Genomic DNA, 22,492 nt, shown 5'->3' on the forward strand with positions numbered 1-22,492 from the left:
TAGTCCATTTATCGAGGAAGGTTGTAGGCTATATATCATCACGCTAAGACCAACAGGAACAGAGCAATGCGGGTGAAACCGCGGGGAACAGCTAGTTTTATATATGTATATATAATGTAACCGAATATTTATTTTTAATCAAAATACGTAAATAAAAATCTATGAAATATGAATCTTATATGCAGTTTCAGAAAGCAGAAATTTAATAAATTGGTAAAATATCATTAAATTACCATAAAAATTTGGACAATGATAAATATTTCAAAATTTATTTAATGATATTTGCTTTGGTATCGTAGGAAAGATAGAATAATGAATCATTACTTCATTAGTAATGTCATTAATAAGATTTTGTGTGTATGTTATCATTTCATTAATGTAATTTTCCAATCGTGTACAACTAAAAAAATATTGTTTCATATAATAAATGTGTTTTTTAAGTATTTTTTGTATTAACTTTTTTTGTAATAAAGCTTTAATATATCTTAATCGATCACTTGAAATATAACAAATAATAGTATTTTGATTTCATGACATTATAATTCTTTTAATGGGTGTTATTAATATTTGTATATGAGAGTATAAGTTTTATTTTATTTAAATTAAATAAAAGACAATATTCTTAAGATGTAGGATTCGATTTCACTGATCCTATTTTTACACAAAACGCAATCAAAAAAAAATATTCTCGATTGAAAACTTTTTAAGAATAAAAATAAAGAAATGAGATTAAATCTCTATGCGACTTTCTCATACACAAATATTCGAAGTTGTCTCGACGTATTTTTGATACTTAAAATTTAAGACAAAAGTAACATAAAAACTATGGAGTGTAGAGGTAAGATGAAAAATATTATTTGAGAAGTCGATAATGAAAACGTTGAATAATAAGCGTCGGAACTCGGAAAACATAAAATAATTTAATAGAGCAATACGAAAATCAGTGAAAAAATAACCATTTCTACACTCCACAGCCAAAGATAGTTAGAAAGATAGTGATAGTTCGAAAAAAAAATTACTCGAAACTGGCAGGTTTGTAAATAAAAAGGAAACATTTAACGCTGACACTTGACATTCACATGGAATAGCATCTACAGACGCTCCGATTTGGTTGGTGCCAACCATCCGACCACGACCAAATCGGAAAGTGTAGAGAGCGGTCGGTCCGACATAATTATTATTAATATTGGTTTGACGTGGTCGGATGCGCCGGCGATACCGACCAAACCAACTTCCTATCCGATCCAACCAAATTGGAACGTCTGGAAGCTTTGTTCCGACCAAATCGGCTCATTCCATAGAGTAATATAGGTAATTGGCTCATTCACATTCGCAACGCCGCCGGTGTAGGACGTCAACATGAACGCCGAGGGAGTTACGGTCACCGAACGTGACATATTAATAAAATTGCTGGAACTATATAAAGACTTTCCCTGTTTGTGGGACTTAAGTAACAAAGATTACGCAAATAGAGATGCCAGAAATCAAGCGTATTTTATTATGTTAGAAGTATTAAAAAAAATTGACAGTGCGGCTACATTAAAAACCTTAAAAAATAAGTTGTAAGAGCCGCATATGACTGTAATTTTCTCTATTTCTATAGTAGAATTTAGCCCATTCTCTTCGTACTATCGTCAACTGACATATTACTCTATGGTCCACTGACAGCTGGAAGGCCAACCGTCGGACAATCTGTAGCAATGTTGGAATGGTTGCCTTGTCGGTTCCGATATGGTTGGCACCAACCAAATCGGAGCGTCTGTAGATGCATGAACACTGGCAGCTGACAGCTGACACAAAACAGAAGAAAAAAATCACGAGTCTTCACTGTATAATCGAAAAAAAAAAAACCGACAAGTGACATGTGTTTTTTTTTAACTAGACACTGGCAGTCTCCGCTCATTGCCGTAATCGAAAAAAAGAAGTGACAAGTGACAGCTGAATACCGACATTTGACAGGTGACAGGTGACGTTTGACAACTGTCATGTAGCACAGATAAGGCGTTATTTTTGACGAATCTATCACGTCTCGTCCTTATCCCGTTTCGCGGCTATGATGGTGAGGTCCGGTCGTGTTTTCATAAGTTGTGAGGGCGATGGGGTTGTAGTGTCCGAGCCTCGGAGGGACTCTATGCTCGCCACGCGTATTGTCGGCCATGAGCTGCCTGTAAAATTAAATAAAAAATCATATGTAATATAGAAGTTTTTAAATTATAGTAGAGCCATTTTAATAGGCAACATTTGACAGTTCAACAAAATTCAACAACGTAACCTAGTAACGACGACATAGAATAACATGATATTTCGTTTTGTTGTAACTGCACATTTGCTTAACTTTTTTCAATTACGATTACATATTTATAATAATAATGACCAATGCAACTAATTTTAGGATTTGATTTTACTGATAAACCATTCTAAACATAATAAACATTTTCTTATTTAAAGAACTGACGTCGCTACAATTTTGTGTCAATAAACCTTTTTTCTTTTTAAATACCAGAGACGTTACTCTAAAAATCGAAATCTGACACCTAGAATCGAATGCATTGATTACTTGGGAATAAAAATCATCATAAATTATTGACATGTGTTTCAAGTTCGATTGACAAATGTTTCAAGTCCGTATCGATTAATTCGCTTTAATCGATGTTTTTAAGCAGGTTACCACCCTATGAAGATAAAATTGATAGACGTCAAATGTTGCCTATTAAATTGGCTCAACTATAAATTTCATATGTAATATTGAAGTTTCTAAATTCAAAAATATAAACAACTAGCTTTCGGCTGCGGCTTCGCTCGCGTTTTTAAAGAAAAACCCGCATAGTTCCCGTTCCCGTATGATTTCCGGGATAAAACATCCATCCTCACAAACTTTCGCATTTATAATATTAGTAGGAAGTGATCTCTTTTGATATTGATGGACAAGACAAGGGACATTCTTTTCCTTCTCAATATGGGCTCTCATTTTTCAAGGGACAGGACTCTAATATGAACTTTTTTAACATGCATGCATATCGTCATCTGTATGTTTGTTTGTAAACTACTGATTTCGACTCGATTTTGACCCAACATAAACGAAAATATTTATATGAAACTCAACACTTCACTTGCAATAATTTAAAAATGAGCATGTTTTTAAGTTTCTTTTAACGATAAACGATATTATTATAAATGGGATGTATGCTATGTATGTATGTATAAACCTATAAACACATAATAATTAATTTTTCCTTATTATTTATAAATAAATCCACTCACTCTGTGTGGGCTGCGGTGACGTAAATATCGTAGTGTCCGGTGTCGACGATACAATTACTGACAGTTCTTCATCCGTGTTGCTTATCGATTTTTTAGTCTGTGGACAAATATAATAAAATAAATAATTATCCTGCAGGATTAAAAATAAAATATTATTATGAATATCACTAAGATGTGTAATATTTTAACAATTTTTTTTGCATTTGCCCTTGTTCTATGAGGGAAATAATAAATCTTTTAACAAAAAACTAAACAGTCTTCAAATGGTCAGAACTGGACAAAATTAAAATAGGACCGAGCGGAGAGTAGTTTTTAATAAAAAAATAATCAAATCTGTTTATCCAGTCGAAAGTTCTGAAGTAAAAAACGCAAAAAAATGACGAAATAGGTTGAAAATTTGGCCCGAGTATACTAGCAATGTGCCCCGACTTCAAACGGGTGTAATTACATTCATGTTGTATACATATTATAAACCTTCCTCTTGTATCAATCTTTCTATTAAAATAAACCACATCAAAATCAGTTGTGTAGTTTTAAAGATCTAAACATACATAGGGACAGACAGACAGCGGTAAGCTATTTGTATTATATAATGTAGTTATTCTTTAACTTCTTACATAGTAAAAGAGAAAGTGAGAAAGAGATAGAGTAACAGAAGAAGAAAGAAAGATAGCTCACCTTAGTTTGTGTAATCTCTTTCTTCAAATACGACCTCGGCCGTCCCTTTGCGTCCATTGGATATATTGCGTCCGTGTCTGTAAATAAAATATTCACCCATTAATTAAAAGTAGAAAAATGTATGTATGTCTTGCACAACGTATGGAACGACTGCACCGTTTGATTTATTTAGTTTTTACTTTGAAACCATACTTGACTTGTATACGTATGGACAATATGGCTATTTATTACTTGGTGAATAACTATATTACAAAATGCAGTAAAAACAACATTTACACAAAGAAAAACAGTACAGAATTGGCCTTATCACGTGCAAATGATTTCTTCCAGGCAACCCACTGTAAGTACATACCTATACTAATATTATAAAGCTAAAGAGTTTGTTTGTTTGAACGCGCTAATCTCAGGAACTACTGGTCCGATTTGAATTTTTTTTTTGTGTTAGATAGCCCACTTATCGAAGAAGGCGGAGTAATGCGGATAAAACCACGGGTTACAGCCAGTAATATATAAAGGACCAGTAGTTCCTGAGATTGGCGCGTACAAACAAACAGGCAAATTCTGTATATTATATTGTAGAACTTACCTAAATCAACGGAGTCTCTGTCCACTTTGTTTTTAGTCTGAATGTCTGAAGACACGTAACTGGACAAGTTTGGAACGCTTATACCTAGAACTGATATATTTCCCAAATTAATCAAAAATTGTTTAAATTTCCTTGAATACAAATAACTGATATTAATAAGCAATAAAAAAAAATGTGTGCGTGTACTAGTGTACACACGTAAGAAGTAAAACTTCTTTATGACCTTATTTTTCAAAAAATAATCCATACTAATATTATAAATGCGAAAGTAACTCTGTCTGTCTGTCTGTTACTCAATCACGCCTAAATTACTGAACCAATTTACATGAAATTTGGTATGGATATATTTTGATACCCGAGAAAGGACATAGGCTACTTTTTATTGCGAAATATGTACCACGGGCGAAGCCGGGGCGGACCGCTAGTTTACTATAAACAACTTTACAGAAATACGTCGAATTACGCGTGGTAGGGATAAGAAAAAGATGGCGCGTAACGGAAAAATGTCACGCGTAACGAAAAAATGTTACACTAAATTTTTTCCAGCCCCGATAAAGAAGTTTCACTTCAAAAATACCTAAAATTGTATGAATCCATTATATTCCTTGTAAAACAATAATGGTAAATTCCAGAGCTTCTTCAAATGGTCTATATATTAAGCTTATCTTTCGGTTAAAATGACAGATCACTACATAGTATAAAACAAAGTCGCTTTCTCTGTCCCTATTTCCCTATGTATGCTTAAATCTTTAAAACTACGCAACAGATTTTGCTGCGGTTTTTTTTAATAGATAGAGTGATTCAAGAGGAAGGTTTTGGTACATAATTTATTATGTTTTAGACAAAGCGGGCGAAGCCGCGGGCGGAAAGCTAGTAATGTATAAAAATAAACACCAAAAAGTGTTCAATAGCCGCCTATCAGGGACAGAACAAGCTATATTAAACTGACCCTGATACTTAGAAAATTAATATTTTTTATAAACCGAAAGAAAGGCCATATTTATTTATTTTATATTTATGTATTTATTTGTCTCTTGTGTGTCGCTCACCTGCGTCCTCAGTATGCCGCAAGAAATAAGCCAAATTTTTATCTGGAGACAATAATTATGATATATTTTATGAACTGTATTATTGTGTATACGTTAAATTTTAAACATATTATTAAAAATCTCTTGGAATAAGTGTACCGGCGTCATTAACGAGGGTGTGGTGTGGAAAGTCCTTCTTTTCCCACAAAATCTATAAGTAACGAGATGTACGATGCATAAGGACCCAAACCTTACCTTCTTTCGAAGTATGATTTACAAGAAGGCCAAAGTAACAAAGGCTTAACTTACCCGGAAAAGAACCCGGAGAAAGAACGAGGCAAAAATGTAAAATGACGTCATCATTTGAGCAAAAGTACCAGGCTACCATAAGTCAATAGGAGATCTACCGCTCTATCACAGCAAGCAAAAAAACAAACTTCCAAACTTTCCTATATAACCAACTTCTTTGTACGTAAGTACCAGGCAACCATAAGCTACTAGGAGATCTACCGCTCTTACTCATAAGACATTCCTTCCTACCCTTCTTTCAGTCACTTCCGAGGTTTAAGTTACTTCTTGTACCAGGCTAGCATAGCACTCTAGGAGATGTATCATAACTCACCCTTCTCCGCATCAAGCACAGGTGGACCATCAGCTACATAAGCAGCCAACTTGGACGGGTTCACGTCCAGAGCCAGCGCCGCAGACTCCAGGTAGACCTGACGTCTGGTATTTACTTACTTTTTGCTGTATAGCATGGTTTTTGTAGTTATTACTGATTTCTTTATTAAATAGCATCTCTTTTATCAGTAAAAAACTGATATGACCCGGAAAAGAATGAAGCAAAAAAAAATTAAAATGACGTCATGTTTCGAACAAAAGTACCAGGCTACCATAAGTCACTAGGAGATCTACCGCTCTTACTCATAATCATAAGACATTCTTCCTACCTACCTTCTTTCAGTCACTTCTGAGGTTTAAGTTACTTCTTGTTCTTAGCCAAAAGTACCAGGCTGCCATAAGCTGCAAGGAGATCTATTCCTTCCCTGTTAAATGCATTTAGCTCAAGAGATCTATTTTCTCTATTATATAATTGTCTTCCTCACCCTTCTCCGCATCAAGCACAGGTGGACCATCAGCGACATACGCAGCCAACTTGGACGGGTTCACACCCAGGGCCAGCGCCGCAGACTCCAGACTCAACTCGCCACGCTGGAGCCGGTCCAGCACCTCCGAGGGTCCCTTCGCTTGCCAAAAGTCGCGCGCCGTTCTGAAATTACTGGAGGTTAACGTACTCCGATTTAATTTTGGGTAATAATGGATTAATTCGAAAATAATGGGAAGTTAAATAATTTCAAAAATTCTAGAAAAGAAAAAGGTTTTTCAACACACCATATTAATTTGCTAGTACAAAAAAAATAATATCTTTACAGCGACTACAACTTTTGAATATAATTTTAAATAACCCATTTCGGACACTTATAAGAGTTATTACAGAACAGAAATTAATTAGGCAATTTTCTAGTCATTTTCCTTTGACTTAAAATTTAGAGTACATATTGTATAGTGTAAATTGTAGAATATTCGATTTTTATGGAATAAATTTGTCTCTATCTATTTCTAAATCTGTTGAGCAGTTTCCAAGTACCCAATTACATAATCTTCTTATATATAAAAATGAATCGCAAAATGTGTTGGTAAGCGCATAACTCGAGAACGGCTGAACCGATTTCGATAATTCTTTTTTTAATATATTCCTTGTAGTACGAGGATGGTTTTTATGTAAAGAAAACGTAAATATGTACCACAGGCGAAGCCGGGGCGGACCGCTAGTATAGTATAGATCTAGTTCTAAATACATAAAAAATAAATAAAAATAAATACCTATAGGGCCTATTAATACACCCGTACACGTCCCTGTATCTCCCATACAAAGTCCCGTAGCTGACGCCCAAAATTTCCGCTGCTTGTTTCATTTCTAACTCTTTTAGTCGTACTGCGTCCATCACCTGAAACAGATATATGGTTAGAGAACAAGTGGGAGAGAGATGGGTAGCCTACGGACACAAAACTGGGATAAACTTTTTTTAAACGCTCTAAAACACGATTTTGATCCACTTTTAACGGGCACCGGGATTCAATTCAAATACAAAGATAACACATAGTTAGATCTTTATTGTTGTTGAAGTAACTTCTTTAAGCGATTTGAGAGTAAAATTTCAAGTTAGCGTCATGGCAATACCATCACGTCATTGATTAAAGCGATGATTTTGGTATCTTTGAATCTTGGCAGAGAAGTTTTACATCTGACACGTGTGCTCGGCATACACGCTCTTTTTTAACGTTTCTGTTCACAATTGTGTCTTTTTTCTTGATATCGATCATTGAGATAATATTAATAAGAGACGACACCGCCTACATCACTTATGTTCCACTCAACATACGTCATGTGTATGTTGAGCGGTATTTTTTAATGGTTTTAAAGTGAAACGCATCAAACATGCCTTCGTGTGTGTTACGATATTGCACAAATAATACAAATAATACGGAAAAGTGCAAAGGAATAACTTTCATCGTTAAGTACCTAACTAGATAATAATTTTTAAAACTTAGTTAGAGCAAAAAAATGGCGCACAGATTTTGTTCGTGGTGTCTCCTCCATACGTAGTAATATTATCTCAATGATATCGATGACATTTATTGAAAAAAAAACTAGCTTATTTGTACGGAACCCTTAGTATCATGAGTCCCACTCGCACTTAACCAATATTTTTTTCCGAATCAACTCACCCTTTTAACATAGTGTTCTTCCCAAAACTGCGGTCGTCTTCCATGTCTTAGATAGTCGTTCAGTTTGACCACATCAGAGAAACGGGGGTCCGTCACACCGCTGTTGCTTTTTGATGCTGTAATACACATATATAAATTATATATAATACACATTAAAATACATCATACATTGCTAAAAAAATTCCAATTTACTCAAGATGCTATAAAAAAAAACCCCCTTACCCCCTTTTTGTCAATAAGTGCTATTAAAATTAATCTTCCATCGAACCCCCCTTTTCATCAAATCAGTCAACACAAAAACACGTTTCGGCAAATCCAAGTGTGAAGTGCTCATAGTCGAAGATGAACATATTCATTCCCAAATTAAAAAAAAACTACTCAAAATCTTATTTACAAAAAACTTCCATAAAACAATCCCCTCTTTTCATCTAACCCCTTAAACACTAAAAACACTTACGTTTAGGCAAATCCAAATGCAAAGTGCTAGTATGAGGCGACTATCACACAATATGCATTCCCAAAATTGAAAAAAAAAACTGCTCAAAATCCTATTTTTTTTAATAGGCTTCCACCATAACAATTTTTCCTTTTTATCAAACTTACTTAACCACAAAACACTCACGTTTAGGCAAATCCAAGTGCGAAGTGCTAGTCGTTGACGAAGAAGACGACGCATGCGCCCGCGCACCGACCACCGCCATTGCGCTGTCGTCCGATTCTTCGTCTGGAAATCGATACAATTTATCGATTATTCGTATGATTGCTATGAACGACGAATACAGAAACAAATGGCCGGAAAACCTTAATCGTTACCTCGTTGTACACATAAGACAAGTACCAGGTTACCATAACGGCATAGAGGTGGTCTCTGTGCCGTTATGGAATATATACCAGCAATATTTATTCCTGTGCACATTTGTGCAGCACAAAAGTGTCACCAGTAATTTTTCTTCTGTTCACGGGGTACCAGAGCACCATTGGACATGTCAATTTAATCTTTTGTTCTATAAGTATCAAGAACAATGAAAGTTGGGTTCGTAATGCCAAAGATTATTTTAATCTATACTAATATTAGTATAGATAAAGCTGAAGAGTTTGTTTGTTTGTTTGAACGCGATAATTTCGGGAACTACTGGTCCGATTTGAAAAATTCTTTCGGGGTTAGATAGCTAATTTATCGAGGAAGGCTATAGGCTACATATCATCACGCTACGACCAACAGGAGTGGAGCCACAGGGGTGAAACCGCGCAGAGCAGCTAGTAACGACGACGCGCAGTATGCAGTCCGGCCCGTTGCAAGTACCAGGCGCACATAACTCATGAACAGGTCTCACCTGCGCTGTTGTCGCCGTCCACACGCAGCCGGGTGTGCAGGAACGAGCCGATGTCTGCGGGCGGGTCGGCCCACTCGTCGTCCGACCCGTCGCGCGACCAGTCGCCGCGATCCGCCTCGCTAGCGCCCCAACCGACCACGCGTTCCGCTGTTATGTCCTGGAAATAAAGAATTATTAAAATTGAACCATAAAAAAAGACGGGTTGCACTCCAGGAGTGCCGGCAGAAGTGAAAACTTGATTATTAACGTTGAGCATGTTTGATATTTTGGAATGGTATCCGTCTTACGATTTTTCGATCAGGTCACGTGTCCTGACGCGAGTTTAAGATTTTATACCCATTACAGAAAAAGTGCTCAACGCCGCTAAAGAAGTTTTCACTTCAAAAATTGGTTGTCTGTAAAGCCGGTTTACTGACGATAGTTGAACGTGACAACGTCCGATTGTGCTTCTTTGTCGCTCGTTCCGCGCTCTCGCTTGCACTTCAAGCCTTACATGGAACGCCTCAGAGCGAGGTAACGCCGCACGAGTCATGTTTTTTCGTGCGTGCAGCCGGCTCTATCGAATTATAAGACGTTGTCACGTCAAAAACAACTAGAGATTTTCAAAAACAAAGACGTTCCTTTCTTTTATAGTTGAACCACTGGTATCTATTGTCAGGCCTGTATATCTCCGCGTGTAGGTATTAAAAACATACCTACAGGCGAGGACCATTGCGCAAGGGCTAATCTGGCCAAGGCTGTCGCAAGCGAAAGAAGACACGCGCGCGCTATTTGTTCGACCACGTTCAACTTTCTTGAATTGCAAGATGGACACAAAACCAAAAAAAGCAAAAAGTTACTGTGCAATATTTAATTGTTTAAATACGGATCGTGATCGAATTTTTTTTTTGGTTGTCTAAAGACGCTGACAGGTAAAATCTACTTTGAATTGGATAACATTATGTTCCTATTTGATCAAAATCGGATAACAAACATCCATATTAGAATTTCCTACTACCCTCTAAGTGAGGTGGCGTGATTTTATGCCTATGTGTTATTCTGAGTCTTCAGCTACATACATACAAACTTTCATCGCAATCGGTTCAGCTTCATTTGCTTGCTAGTCAAAAGAAACAATCGTGAAATCAAAATAAAACTGTACAGACTAAATTAGCATCCTTATTAGCATTATTTTAACGTGTATTCACAAAATGTATCGACATTTTAAGATACTAGATTACCTTAGAATATTTTTTGATATGAATGTTCATTTTTTATACTATTAATATTTAATAACGTGCATTTTTTTTTAATAAAACTTACCAAATTCCCGTGTCTCCATTCTTCTCTTTCCCTGTGAAATGAAAAAATCATTTTATAGGACATATAAAATCTTTATTCGACTAGCCCTAAATTCCGACGAAACATATTCTCACAAAAATGATTATACTACAATTCTTAATTCCAACAATTTTATCTCAAGAAAAAAAAAACATTTTTTCCATATATTTTTTTATTTATTTTTTACTCACGTTTTAATAGTATGCGCCGATGATTCGTCGTCCGTGTGCTCCGTGCCGCTCGTCAACCTTTGCCGTTTGGGACTTTGGCTTTCACTGCAAGAAACAAACAAATAAAAATCTTCAAAAAAAGCATTGATAAAGAGAAGTTTTATTATGATTAAGAGATTTTTATTAACATTTAGATAGTCTGTAGTTTAATAGGACAGTTTTTGGATAAATAAATAAAATATATATATATATATATATATATATTAATGAACTCAAAAAGCCAGTATTTCTATAATATCCTATTTTACATAAGCTACATCAGTGGCAAGACAAAATACCATCAAAATCCGTCAGTAGTTTTCGCGTGAAAGAGTAAAAAACATACACACATACATGCTTTATTAAAAAAAAATCAACCTGTAAAGTGTCGAAAATGGATCAAGAAAGCTTTTTTTTATTTTTTTTGTTATAAATCTCATTTTTTATGAAACAATTGAAAACTTACGTGTCAGAGTGATCCCGTTTCAAAAGGCTATTCTTGTTATCCTTCACCGGCAGCTTTATCAATGGCGGTGGACCTCCTGGAGAAAAAAATTATCATACAAATACATATATACTTACGAAATTTAAAATTTTTATTTGTAATAAATGCATATAATATACAACTCACTTTAGCTTCACCTGTATGTTTGTATTTAACCGACTACTATAGACTCAATTTTGACCGACCGACTCAATTTTTTTTTTTTTATAGTTTAGTTATTTATCAATTAAAAAACTTAACGTAATTAATGTTGTTTTTTTAATAAATCTGAAAAAACTTATCAATCAACTAGTTGAAAAATAACAATTTGAGCTTGAGTTTGAGTTGACTAAAGAAAATTTGAGTTTGAGTTCAAACTCACCGTTTATACACTTCTCCTTCCCAACATCATCGTCTTCGCATTTAAACTGAATCCTTTCCATGTCATTTTTCACGTTAAAATTCGTTCTAACGTCGTGTGTATTCTTAGCGTCGGGTGTATTTTTAAAGTCCGGCGTATTCTTAAAGTCCGGTGTATTCTTAGCGTCATGTGTATTCTTAACGTCATGTGTATTCTTATCAATTGGCTTGTCTTCGGGCTTGGACATTTGCGTTGCGGTCACTGCTCCTGTAAATTGAAAGAAAAATTATTAATAATTATCGTTATTCATGCATTTATTTGGTAGAATCAACACCTATGACGTCACAACATGGTGCAGGCTCAATCCTATTCTCATTTGAGTCGCAATATTGCCATCTCTCTCTCACCTGTGGCACAATCGGGCGGTTCGTCCTTGTTACTCCACCGGATGTCCGAGAGCCCCTTTATACGAAGCTCTTCAGCCGTTTTCAGGAGGCCGGCGAGTTGCGACTGTAAGGAAAATAAAACAGTAGTTAGAGACTTAGATGAAAAAAAAATGTATGCGTGTACTAGAGTACACACGTAAGAAGTGAAACTTCTTTATGACCTTAAAAATGTCACGAGTATGGCGTAACGCAAAAATGTCACGCGTACGGCGTAACGCAAAAATGTCACGCGTACGGCGTAACGCAAAAATGTTACACTAAATTTTTGTCCAACCCCGATAAAGAAGTTTCACTTAAAAAAAAAATGTATGCGTCTACTAGAGTACACACGTAAGAAGTGAAACTTCTTTATGATCTTAAAAATGTCACAAGTATGGTGGAACGCAAAAATGTAACGCGTACGGCGTAACGCAAAAATGTTACACTAAATTTTTGTCCAACCCCGATAAAGAAGTTTCACTTCAAAAAAATGTGTGCGTGTACTAGTGTACACACGTAAGAAGTGAAACTTCTTTATGACCTTATTTTTTCAAAAAATAATTTACTATATATGCAACTTTACAGAAATACGTCGAATCACGCGTGGTAGGGATAATAAAAAGATGGCGCGTAACGGAAAAATGTCACGCGTAACGCAAAAACGTTATACTAAATTTTTTTCTAACCCCGATAAATAATATATTATAATAATTCATTCATTTATTCAAGTAACCAGGACTCATTTTTAACCGACTTCAAAAAAAAGGAGGAGGTTATCAATTCGGTCGGTATGTTTTTTTTTTTTTTTTTTTTTTATGTATGTACACCGATTACTCCGTGGTTTCTGAACCGATTTACGTGATTCTTTTTTTGTTCGATGCGGGATGGTGTCGAATTGGTCCCATAAAAATTTTATTCGGATAGGCCCAGTAGTTTTTATTTTATGAGCATTTTTGTCTGTATTTGTAAATGTTGCAAGTGCAAGTTTGAAGTCGGTTGTTTTTAACGCAGTTATTGACTTGTGTTAGTAACAATTATTAACTTAAAAAATATGTTAATGTTAAGTAAAAATACAATTTATTATGACTGCTAGAAATGCACTCCACCGCTACAAAGCTATCAAGGATGCAGACAGTTTGCAGCAGTGGTTTACATACCAGCAGTTATACAGCGCATGATTACATTGGGGCTGTCCCGCACACGGCGCACCAGGGATGTGCATTGTGCATCTCTTTCGCATTGTAGCGTAAAAACATAAAGAAGTTTCACTTCAAAAAAGAAAGAATGAGGAATCTGTCTTCTCTTTCTTACTTACTAATGTTGCTATGCGAATTAAATGTTGTAAACCTATATTGTTTTGTAACTACGTTATACAATACTTTTCTTTGACTTCAAATCAAAATATTTTGGACATCTAAAACGAATACAATTATAGCTCTCAGATATTAAATACTTATAAACAAGTGTAGGTACTTATTAGGAACACACCGTCTAGGGATAAGTACCATGAGGTAAAAAAAGGTACAAAACAGAAATCAAATTATAAGCCTTCTACTAAAGAACGCTACCAGACACTTCGACTACAACTTCGACTATGACTAAAACTTCGACTACGACTACAACTTCCACTACGACTAAGACTACGACTCACGTGGTGCACGCTCATCTCGCCGGTGTACATGTAGTCGAGCAGCGCGCGCACGTGCCGCGGCTCGGCGCCGTCTATCACGAGCACCGGCTCGCCGAGCGACTCGTGCGCGCCGAGCAGCGCGCCGAGCAGCTCGGAGCATGCCGCTAACACGACTCTGGAATTAAAAACACAAACATATAGGCATTTTACACGCTTTTATTAGCTTCAGCTGTATGTTTAGAGCTAGCGCGCACGAGCAACTTTGTCTCCGCAACTATTTTGTCTCTCCCATCAATTGTATGGGGAGTTGCGTCGCTACGTGCGCGCACTTTCATACTAGCCCATGGGTGGAGAGACAAAATAGTTGCGGAGACAAAATAGTTGCGGAGACAAAATATGTAGTTGCGGAGACAAAGTTGCTCGTGCGCGCTAGCTCTTATATGCAATAATGATTCATTTAAATGAGGACAATGTCGATGATAGTTTGCCAATGAAAAATGCGCTGTGCTGTACCCCGCCATATCTGCGCCGGCTCTAAGTAAAAAGTAACCATCTACAGGTTACCAACACAATTTATTATGATGTAATAGGCTCTCTTCACAATAGGCAGTGTTGGCCTCTCAACAAATGATCGTCGATGTTTTTGTTATCTTTTTTTTAATAATTGTAATGTAAACAATTATTTTATGTAAGTGACTCTGTTTGTCTATACGTAATGGTTAAACTAATTTTGATGAACTTTGATCTATAAGTAAAAGCAACGCTATTTTATTATATGTTTAAATTAATTCATATTTTTTTTTTGTTTTTTTTTTGTGTGGTGTCTCTCAATGTTAGCCAGAAGGGCTTCTACATTTTAACGCGGACGCGGGGGTGAACTGAAGGTTCACCCTGGTAGCGACATGCGCAAGGGCGTCCCCCCTTGACGGGGATCAATTCATATACGCAAATACGTTCATATAGCCAAGTAAGTATCATTCCATGAAAACCTATAATGCACTACTAATGAAACGATGGTATTAAAAATAATTTACCTAATCATGGAATAATTTACCTAATCATGAAAGAGTGAAACAGAAAAAAAATTCACAAAAATATCTCAAACCTCAACACCTGCCACCAAAAAGAACCGCCTTTAAAACCGTTACATTTACGCAATTATTTACTTAATGCGTTTAGAAACAAAAACAACACAAAATTAACATATACAGTTATTTTTTGCGTGAATACTTCTAAACAATAAAGCTAATTCACTATGCGAGAAACTGTTATCATAATTAAGATTTTAACATTGATAACGATCTCTATGAAAGAGGTGTTAATTTTTTTTTTGCTTTTGAGTGAAAAACTCTCAAAACTTTTTTGTTTTAAAACGTTAACAGAATGATTTTTAAATAAGAGATTTAGATATGAATATTTTGATCTAGATACATATAAAGTGTATACTTGGATTTTTTTTTTTAATCCATACTAATATTATAAATGCGAAAGTAACTCTGTCTGTTACTCAATCACGCCTTAACTACTGAACCAATTTGCATGAAATTTGGTATATAGATATTTTGATACCCGAGAAAGGACATAGGCTACTTTTTATTCCGGAAATCCCACGGGAACGGGAACTATGCGGGTTTTTCTTTGACTGCGCGGGCGATGCCGCGGGTGGAAAGCTAGTATATTAATATTTTAGTAATGTTAGTTACACAATCAAGTAAGAACTCAAGAAAGATATTTTTTTCCACGCTTATATTAGTTTCACCTGTATGTTCGTATGTAACCGACTGATGTAGTTAAAAAAAAATATAATTATACGGTGGTACATATTAAGCCCGTTAAATTGAGCTTTTATGGGTGTGTCATCACTCATCGTTTATTAACTTTTTTGTGCATTAACGTTCTTTAGTTGTCAAAAAATCTGTAAGCGTGTACTGCGTATGCCGTATATCTACACTCTACAGAGATCACAAACATCTGTTTTCTTCCTTTTCTTAAACCATTTAGGTAAGGTGTGTGCAGCGTGGTACCTATATTATCTAAAGTATAAACCCTTCGCTTCCCTTCTCTAGTGAGAAAAAATATACAGATGATATTCAACCGACTTCAAAAACAAGGAGGATGCGCTCTATATAACCGTATTTTTATGTTTGTTGTCTCAGATCTTTCGTCTGGGTGAAGAGATCGATGATTTTATTTTTAACAGACTTCAAAAAAAAAAAGGAGGAGGTTATAATTCGGCCGGTATATTTTGAAGTCGGTGACAAGCACTAAGCACTTAGTATTAAGCCCGTGTAAGCCGGTAAGTTTTACATTGGCTTGGCAATTTTCAAACCTATTTAATAAATAGCTAAATAATATGTACTAATTAATAATATCAAATATTTTTTATTTTTTACTTTTCCGTTTTTGAAATCGGTTTTTTTAACGTAGTTATTTTTATGTATTTGAAAGCATCTGCCTTCCATGCGGTCCCATATATATTTAGTTTAGTTCTGACGATTTTTTGTTTAAAATTATTATATTATGTATTATGATAATAATGATAGTGAAAGACGAATAAAATGATACACTCTCTCGTTTATAGTGAAGTATGGCTTTCACCCCATCTTGTTAAAGATTACGAAAGAAAGAAAATACAAGATTATCTAGATAGGGAGCGTCCATAAATTACGTGAGGTGTTTTTGCCCATTTTTTGACCCTCCCTCCCCCTCTGGTGAGATATCATGAGATTTTATTGATCCCCCTCCCCCATCCCTCCATCTCACGTGAGATTTTCAAAATGTGGGTTTCTTATGTTTATTTGTCATTGTAAAAAGAAAAAAAATTGCTTAGTGCTTTTGTTCACGACTAGTTAAAAATAGTAATTAATATTGCTGAAAGTTATAATATGGGCCGATTTTTCAATGCTCGGATAAAACTTATCCGTCCAATAAAGTATTACACGATAATATTAAAATGTCACGTAAACTGTCAAATACGGGCAATTAGAATACGTTTTTAAAATGGTAGTTTTATAAATGGACCAAAAGAGTATAATTTGTTTTGTTTCAATTAAAAAAAAATTGCGTGATATTTGCCGACACCCCCCCCCCCCCTCTCCCCAACGTAAGGTTAGATGAGATTTTACTCGACCCCCTCCCCCCTAAAACAACTCACGTAATTTATGGACGCCCCCATAGGCATGATTAATATGTATATCTCTTTACTGGGTCTTTATTAATTTATTTATTAGTTATTAATAAAACTATACACAGGAACCTTATTACCATTATATACAGGCCAAAATACTGTATAGTTTATTATTTTTAGGCAGCCTTATCACTTAGAAGTGATCTCTTCCAGGCAACCGGGGCAAAAGGTGACAAGCTCAATAAAATGATATTGGAAGGTCGAAAAAGGCAAAGAACAGAAGAAATATAGTTTTCACCTACCTATTACCCTGGCCCGCCTCCTTGGTTCAGTGGTTAACGCGCGAGCTTCAAGGGCCTGGGTTCGATTCCCGAAGAAAAAAAGAAAGTCTCGATCTAGCAGAACACTTCACTTTTACCTATAAACCTTCCAATATTTATATATTTTAAAGATTTAATATTTCAATATAATGATTAATGACCATAACCATTTCCCTTTTTAATAATATGAAGTTAAGAATATCTACATAAATATTAAAACGCAAAAAGAAGGATCGAGTGCTTGTTCTGAAGAGTTTGTTTGTTTGAACGCGCTAATCTCAGAAACTACGGGACCGATTTGAAAAATTATGTCACTGTAATACAGTTCATTTAGCGAGAAAGTTCTTTCGATATCAGTTCAAAGTTTTTTGATATCTGTAATAGTTACGAAACAATCGCCTGTGCATACTTAACGATTACAACCTGTATATCATCACATAGGAGCGGAGCGGGCACATCCAGAGCTGGGTACTCACTTAGCAGTGTAGCATGTAACGTATCAGATAAGGTATCAACCTGTAAGTGGATACGGCTCGTCCACGGTCCACTCGTCCACTCGGTCCGCGAGCCGCCTTTGTGTTCGCAGTGAAACCGCCACTCGGCGGGTCAGTGGTCACTGCGAGCTTACAGCGCTCCACGCGCGAGCGGCTCGCAGCGGGCTCGTGTCTACGTACTCACTTGATACCGTATCTGATACGTTACACGTGCTACACTGCTAAGTGAGTACCTGGCTTAGTAGGTATTCTATTTACAGATTTTTATTTTTTACGAGCAGAGCCATAGCATGATGTTAGTGTTGTATAAAATCATAATAAAGTCTTGATTTACAGTTTGTTCTAAAATTATTGTTCCTTAATAAACTGTTATTAGTTCCTCAATCAATTACTTGTTTCTGTTTCGATAATTTCATTGTTTCTTTTATTATATCAGAATAATTAAGAGTGCATTATTTTAATAGGAATATTATTAAAATTCCTCGCATTTATCAAATTTTCATGTAGAAGATTTTGACAAAAAATGGACAATATAGTATTATTTATCATCTTGTTTCACAGGAAATCATTAACATTTTATGATGCTGTTTCTTTGTGTCATATTTAATATATTTAATTTCACTCGTAATTAGTCATTAAAACGAATTTATATAACAAGTTTTAGTAAAAATTTTAAACGACAAATATAATTATATATGTATATCAATACTAATATTATAAAGATCAATAGTTCTGTTGTTTGTTTTCATGAACGCACTAATCTTAGGAACCAGGGGAACAATTTGAAAAAAATATTTCACTATTAAATAGTCTATATTAATCGAGGAAGGCTATAAGGTTACATATAATCACGCTAAGATGAATAGGAGCGTAGCAATACGTGTAAAACCGCGGGGCACTGGTAGTGTAAAACATAATTAATTTTGTTCATTATTTTCATTAGTATCGTCCCGAGAGGTCAAGTTTTATATTATTTTTTCAATAAATTCAATTTTTAATATCTAGAATTTGCATATAAAGAGTTGCTTATAAATAGGAAAAGTTGTTAGTATATAATAAATGCTAATTTTTATATTATATAGGTATGCTAAACTTATTACTATGATTTTTATACAAAGAGAAACATTGAGTGAAACCTGAAATTTTGAATGTGTTTGAATAATTACATAAAAAAGAAAATTTTAGCATTTTATTTATATGCGATCATCTTCAATAGTTTAAAAAAAATTGTATCTATGTCATTAAAGTCCATACAATCCAACTTTCGCCTGCAAAATATACAATTCAGTAAGTAATTGAATTTAACATTATTTATTGTAAGTACCTACATACCAATTATTATGTACAGAATAATCATAAAAGCCATCGCCACCAACCAACCAAACAAAAAGAAATAAAATCCCTAAAAACAATCACACAATTTAAACTCCCAAGTCATTTTCATATAACAGGAATAGCAGAGGACCTACCTATGAGCCCTGAGGGACACCCCACGTATATTCTGCGCGTCGACATCTTTGTTCGACACTTGCGTCGCGAAATTCGGCGAGCAGTACAGCGTCACATCGCAGAAACGTTCTGAAAGGAGAAACATTAACATTAGTGGCTTAATAAATCATATTTGAGAATATAAATGTGTGTCATTATACTTAATGAATCCTAAATGAATATTGAGTAAATTTATCAAACGTTTAAAAAATGTACAAGATTGTTGATCGGCGATAAAGATGTAAAATGCATGTACCCCATTCCAGAGGACATCAAACACACCATAATGTCAGTCTTTTAGTGAAATGCTAACAGTTTCGTCTCATAAATTCGTGAAGGCACCGCTGCATCTAGTTTTCTTTAAAATATCAAGCTTGCAGTGGTAAATATGACACTAAAAAAATTGTCAGCTGCAAATTATCTGAATAAGTAGATCGATGCTTACAATACTAAAACGGAGGGTGACACCTTATGAGAGTAGACTTACCTTTACGTTAGTTCTTTTAAAATCTAAAAGGAGGAAAATAAAAAAAATTATGAAACTCCGGTTGAATTAAATCGAATTAATTCCTTTAACAATGTAGTGGTCTCGGACCAGCATGACTTCTATAAAATCGAAACGAAGCTAGAGCTATGATTAATGGCATTTTTTATACTACTGGTTCCATCGACCATCGTAACTCATAACAGAAGTTGATTTTATTCAGATAACCTGAACTGTCAACTGTAATATTAATTTATTTATTACCTAATCGTATTTTGCGTCGTTTATTTTCTGTATTCGCACAAAGCAATTTCCGTTAAATGTGAAGGCAATCGCTCATAAATAACGTACCCACACGTGTCTGATAAAATCGATTAATCGAAGAAGGCTATTGACTATAGAACATCACGTTCCGACCAAGAGGAGAAGAGCATTAGTGAAAAATGTTACAAAACGGGTCAAAAAAATTCTTCATCTTGTGAATACAAGCAGTTGTAGAGATCAGCAGTATCAGAACATAGTATAAAACAAAGACGCTTCCCCTTGTCTGTCTCTAAAGCAAGAAGATTGTTGGTAAAGCACATTTTCTTTAATAAGAGAGGATTTAATTTATAAAACAAATATGTAACAAGTGCATCTATCTGTAAGTTCTTTTATACACTCAAACAACTGAACCGACATTAATGCCGTTAATTTCATCAATAACTAGCGGTCCGCCCCGGCTTTGCCCGTGGTACATAATATTTACGTTTTCTCTACATAAGAACCATCCTCGTACTTCAAGGAATATAATAAAAAAAGAATTATCAAAATCGGTTCAGCCGTTCTCGAGTTATGCGCTTACCAACACATTTTGCGATTCATTTTTATATATAAGAAGAAGAAGATAATCAATCTATGTGGTATACATAGGGTGATTCTAACAGCAGTTTAAATCTACAACTTTTGTGTTTTTAATTTTTATTTCTTTGAGTTGGCACCGTTTTGAACGTCCCAGTAATGATAAATGTTAAGAGTAAATTAGTTTTAAATTCTATTTCCGCTGTTTAAGCTTCTGCATTTGAGAGATCTCACTTCTCTGGTTAATCTATACCGAGAGGCCTTTCTTCAATCATACAAAAAAATAAAAAAAATAATTAAGAACTTCCTCCTTCCTCTTTTTCCATTTTTTAAGAACGGAAGTTGACTAATTACTTGTTATTTTTTTCTAGTATATGCATAATATGGTAGTTCGTAACCGTAATTTATAACGGAATCAAACAGTGAATCAGTATGTATATTAATTTTTCTATACTATTCAATAAAGTAGTCCCTACACGGTAATACAAGCATGACATGTGTTTACATGAACTGTCATGCTTCATGTCCATTCCCGTAAGAAAGTCAAATCATAGATTTTAAAACAGTTCGCGTCCAGCCTGACTTTAGTAAAACATTAGCTTTTGCATGATATGCACCGATCTAAACTATCATGCTGCACAATATAACTTGCAGGATAGAAAATAAAAGCTTCATGAATCAGCTGCCAGCTCGTAGTTTGCATGTTTTTTTTTGTGAATAGGGAAGCGCTTGACCACAATCTCGCCGGATATTAAGCTGTTGTATTAAGTTTCTGTTTCATATTTAGTATTGTTTAGTGGTTTAGGATGTTACGCGCTTCCCTAGAAGGTACCTGCCCCCCTAGTCAAGTGGCTTTCTGTTAGCGTAGCGTTCAATAGAATAGACTACGAATGTATGAGATTGACGTAACCTGTAGATACGTTTATCTACAGCCTACGTCAATCTCATACATTCGTAGTCTATTCTATTGAACGCTACGCTAACAGAAAGCCACTTGACTAGGGGGGCAGTCCACTCTACGCTCTTCATTTCAATCATTAAACTAAACTATCATATATGCATGACGCATAAACGCATGACATGCTGCATTATCTTCTAGGGACGACTTTAAATTAAACGATCATGCATGCATGACACCACAAAACGCATGCGGCATGTCATGCTGCGCTGTCGTGTAGGGACATCTTTACTTTCCTTACAATATTTAATTAATAATTACTTTTACGAGTGTCCGGTGGGCCTAGTTTAAGTACACCCATAAAAAGCGTCTATTTTATACACAATGCGTGTGAAAAGCTTAATTGGATTAATTTTAAAAAATTCAATATATTTAAAATTCCGGAAACCGCTAAGTAAGGGCGTTTGTCCACTACAAGGAATTTTACGGTCCGGCATTCCGATTTTTTACGGTCCGGTATGGCACGCAATTAATCTAAATACTAGCTTGTGCACTATACGTAATTTTACCGTCCGACATTTTACTTTTCCCTATTCCGGATGGTTTTTTGAGTTTACGAGTCGCTGTAGGTATAATTGTTTTCGAGTGCCCACTTGCTTGGATTTTACTCTTTTTATTACATATGCCAATTGAAAGCAAGCTCTTGTTTTACTTTCTTTTAGCTGGCAATGAGAT

At 35.2% G+C, this 22,492-nt stretch overlaps 1 protein-coding gene across 2 annotated transcripts in view; it reads right to left on the bottom strand.

The window, feature by feature from the left end:
• Nucleotides 1-1,003: 1,003 nt before the first annotated feature.
• Nucleotides 1,004-22,492, bottom strand: part of LOC149896169 (uncharacterized) — a 69,604-nt gene continuing 48,115 nt past the window's right edge. Inside the window, exons 3-18 of one of the 2 annotated variants that reach the window (XM_090117763.1) lie at nt 19,517-19,625; nt 14,128-14,281; nt 12,459-12,561; nt 12,073-12,318; nt 11,673-11,748; nt 11,189-11,272; nt 10,980-11,010; nt 9,678-9,834; nt 8,966-9,067; nt 8,344-8,459; nt 7,438-7,562; nt 6,660-6,823; nt 4,526-4,615; nt 3,940-4,016; nt 3,262-3,358; nt 1,004-2,165 (exon numbers count right to left, since the gene is read on the bottom strand). In XM_090117763.1, coding sequence (XP_089973889.1) covers nt 2,023-2,165; nt 3,262-3,358; nt 3,940-4,016; nt 4,526-4,615; nt 6,660-6,823; nt 7,438-7,562; nt 8,344-8,459; nt 8,966-9,067; nt 9,678-9,834; nt 10,980-11,010; nt 11,189-11,272; nt 11,673-11,748; nt 12,073-12,318; nt 12,459-12,561; nt 14,128-14,281; nt 19,517-19,625 — 1,874 coding nt within the window. In that variant the 3' untranslated portion in view covers nt 1,004-2,022. Of the gene's footprint in view, nt 2,166-3,261; nt 3,359-3,939; nt 4,017-4,525; nt 4,616-6,659; nt 6,833-7,437; nt 7,563-8,343; nt 8,460-8,965; nt 9,068-9,677; nt 9,835-10,979; nt 11,011-11,188; nt 11,273-11,672; nt 11,749-12,072; nt 12,319-12,458; nt 12,562-14,127; nt 14,282-19,516; nt 19,626-22,492 lie in introns of both variants that reach the window. The other variant, XM_090117762.1, reaches the window with a different exon arrangement.

This window comes from Colias eurytheme, chromosome 29, assembly GCF_061535395.1.
Source record: "Colias eurytheme isolate Ceu_HAF_F1 chromosome 29, ilColEury1 Martin Lab GWU primary, whole genome shotgun sequence".
NCBI lineage: Eukaryota > Metazoa > Arthropoda > Insecta > Lepidoptera > Pieridae > Colias > Colias eurytheme.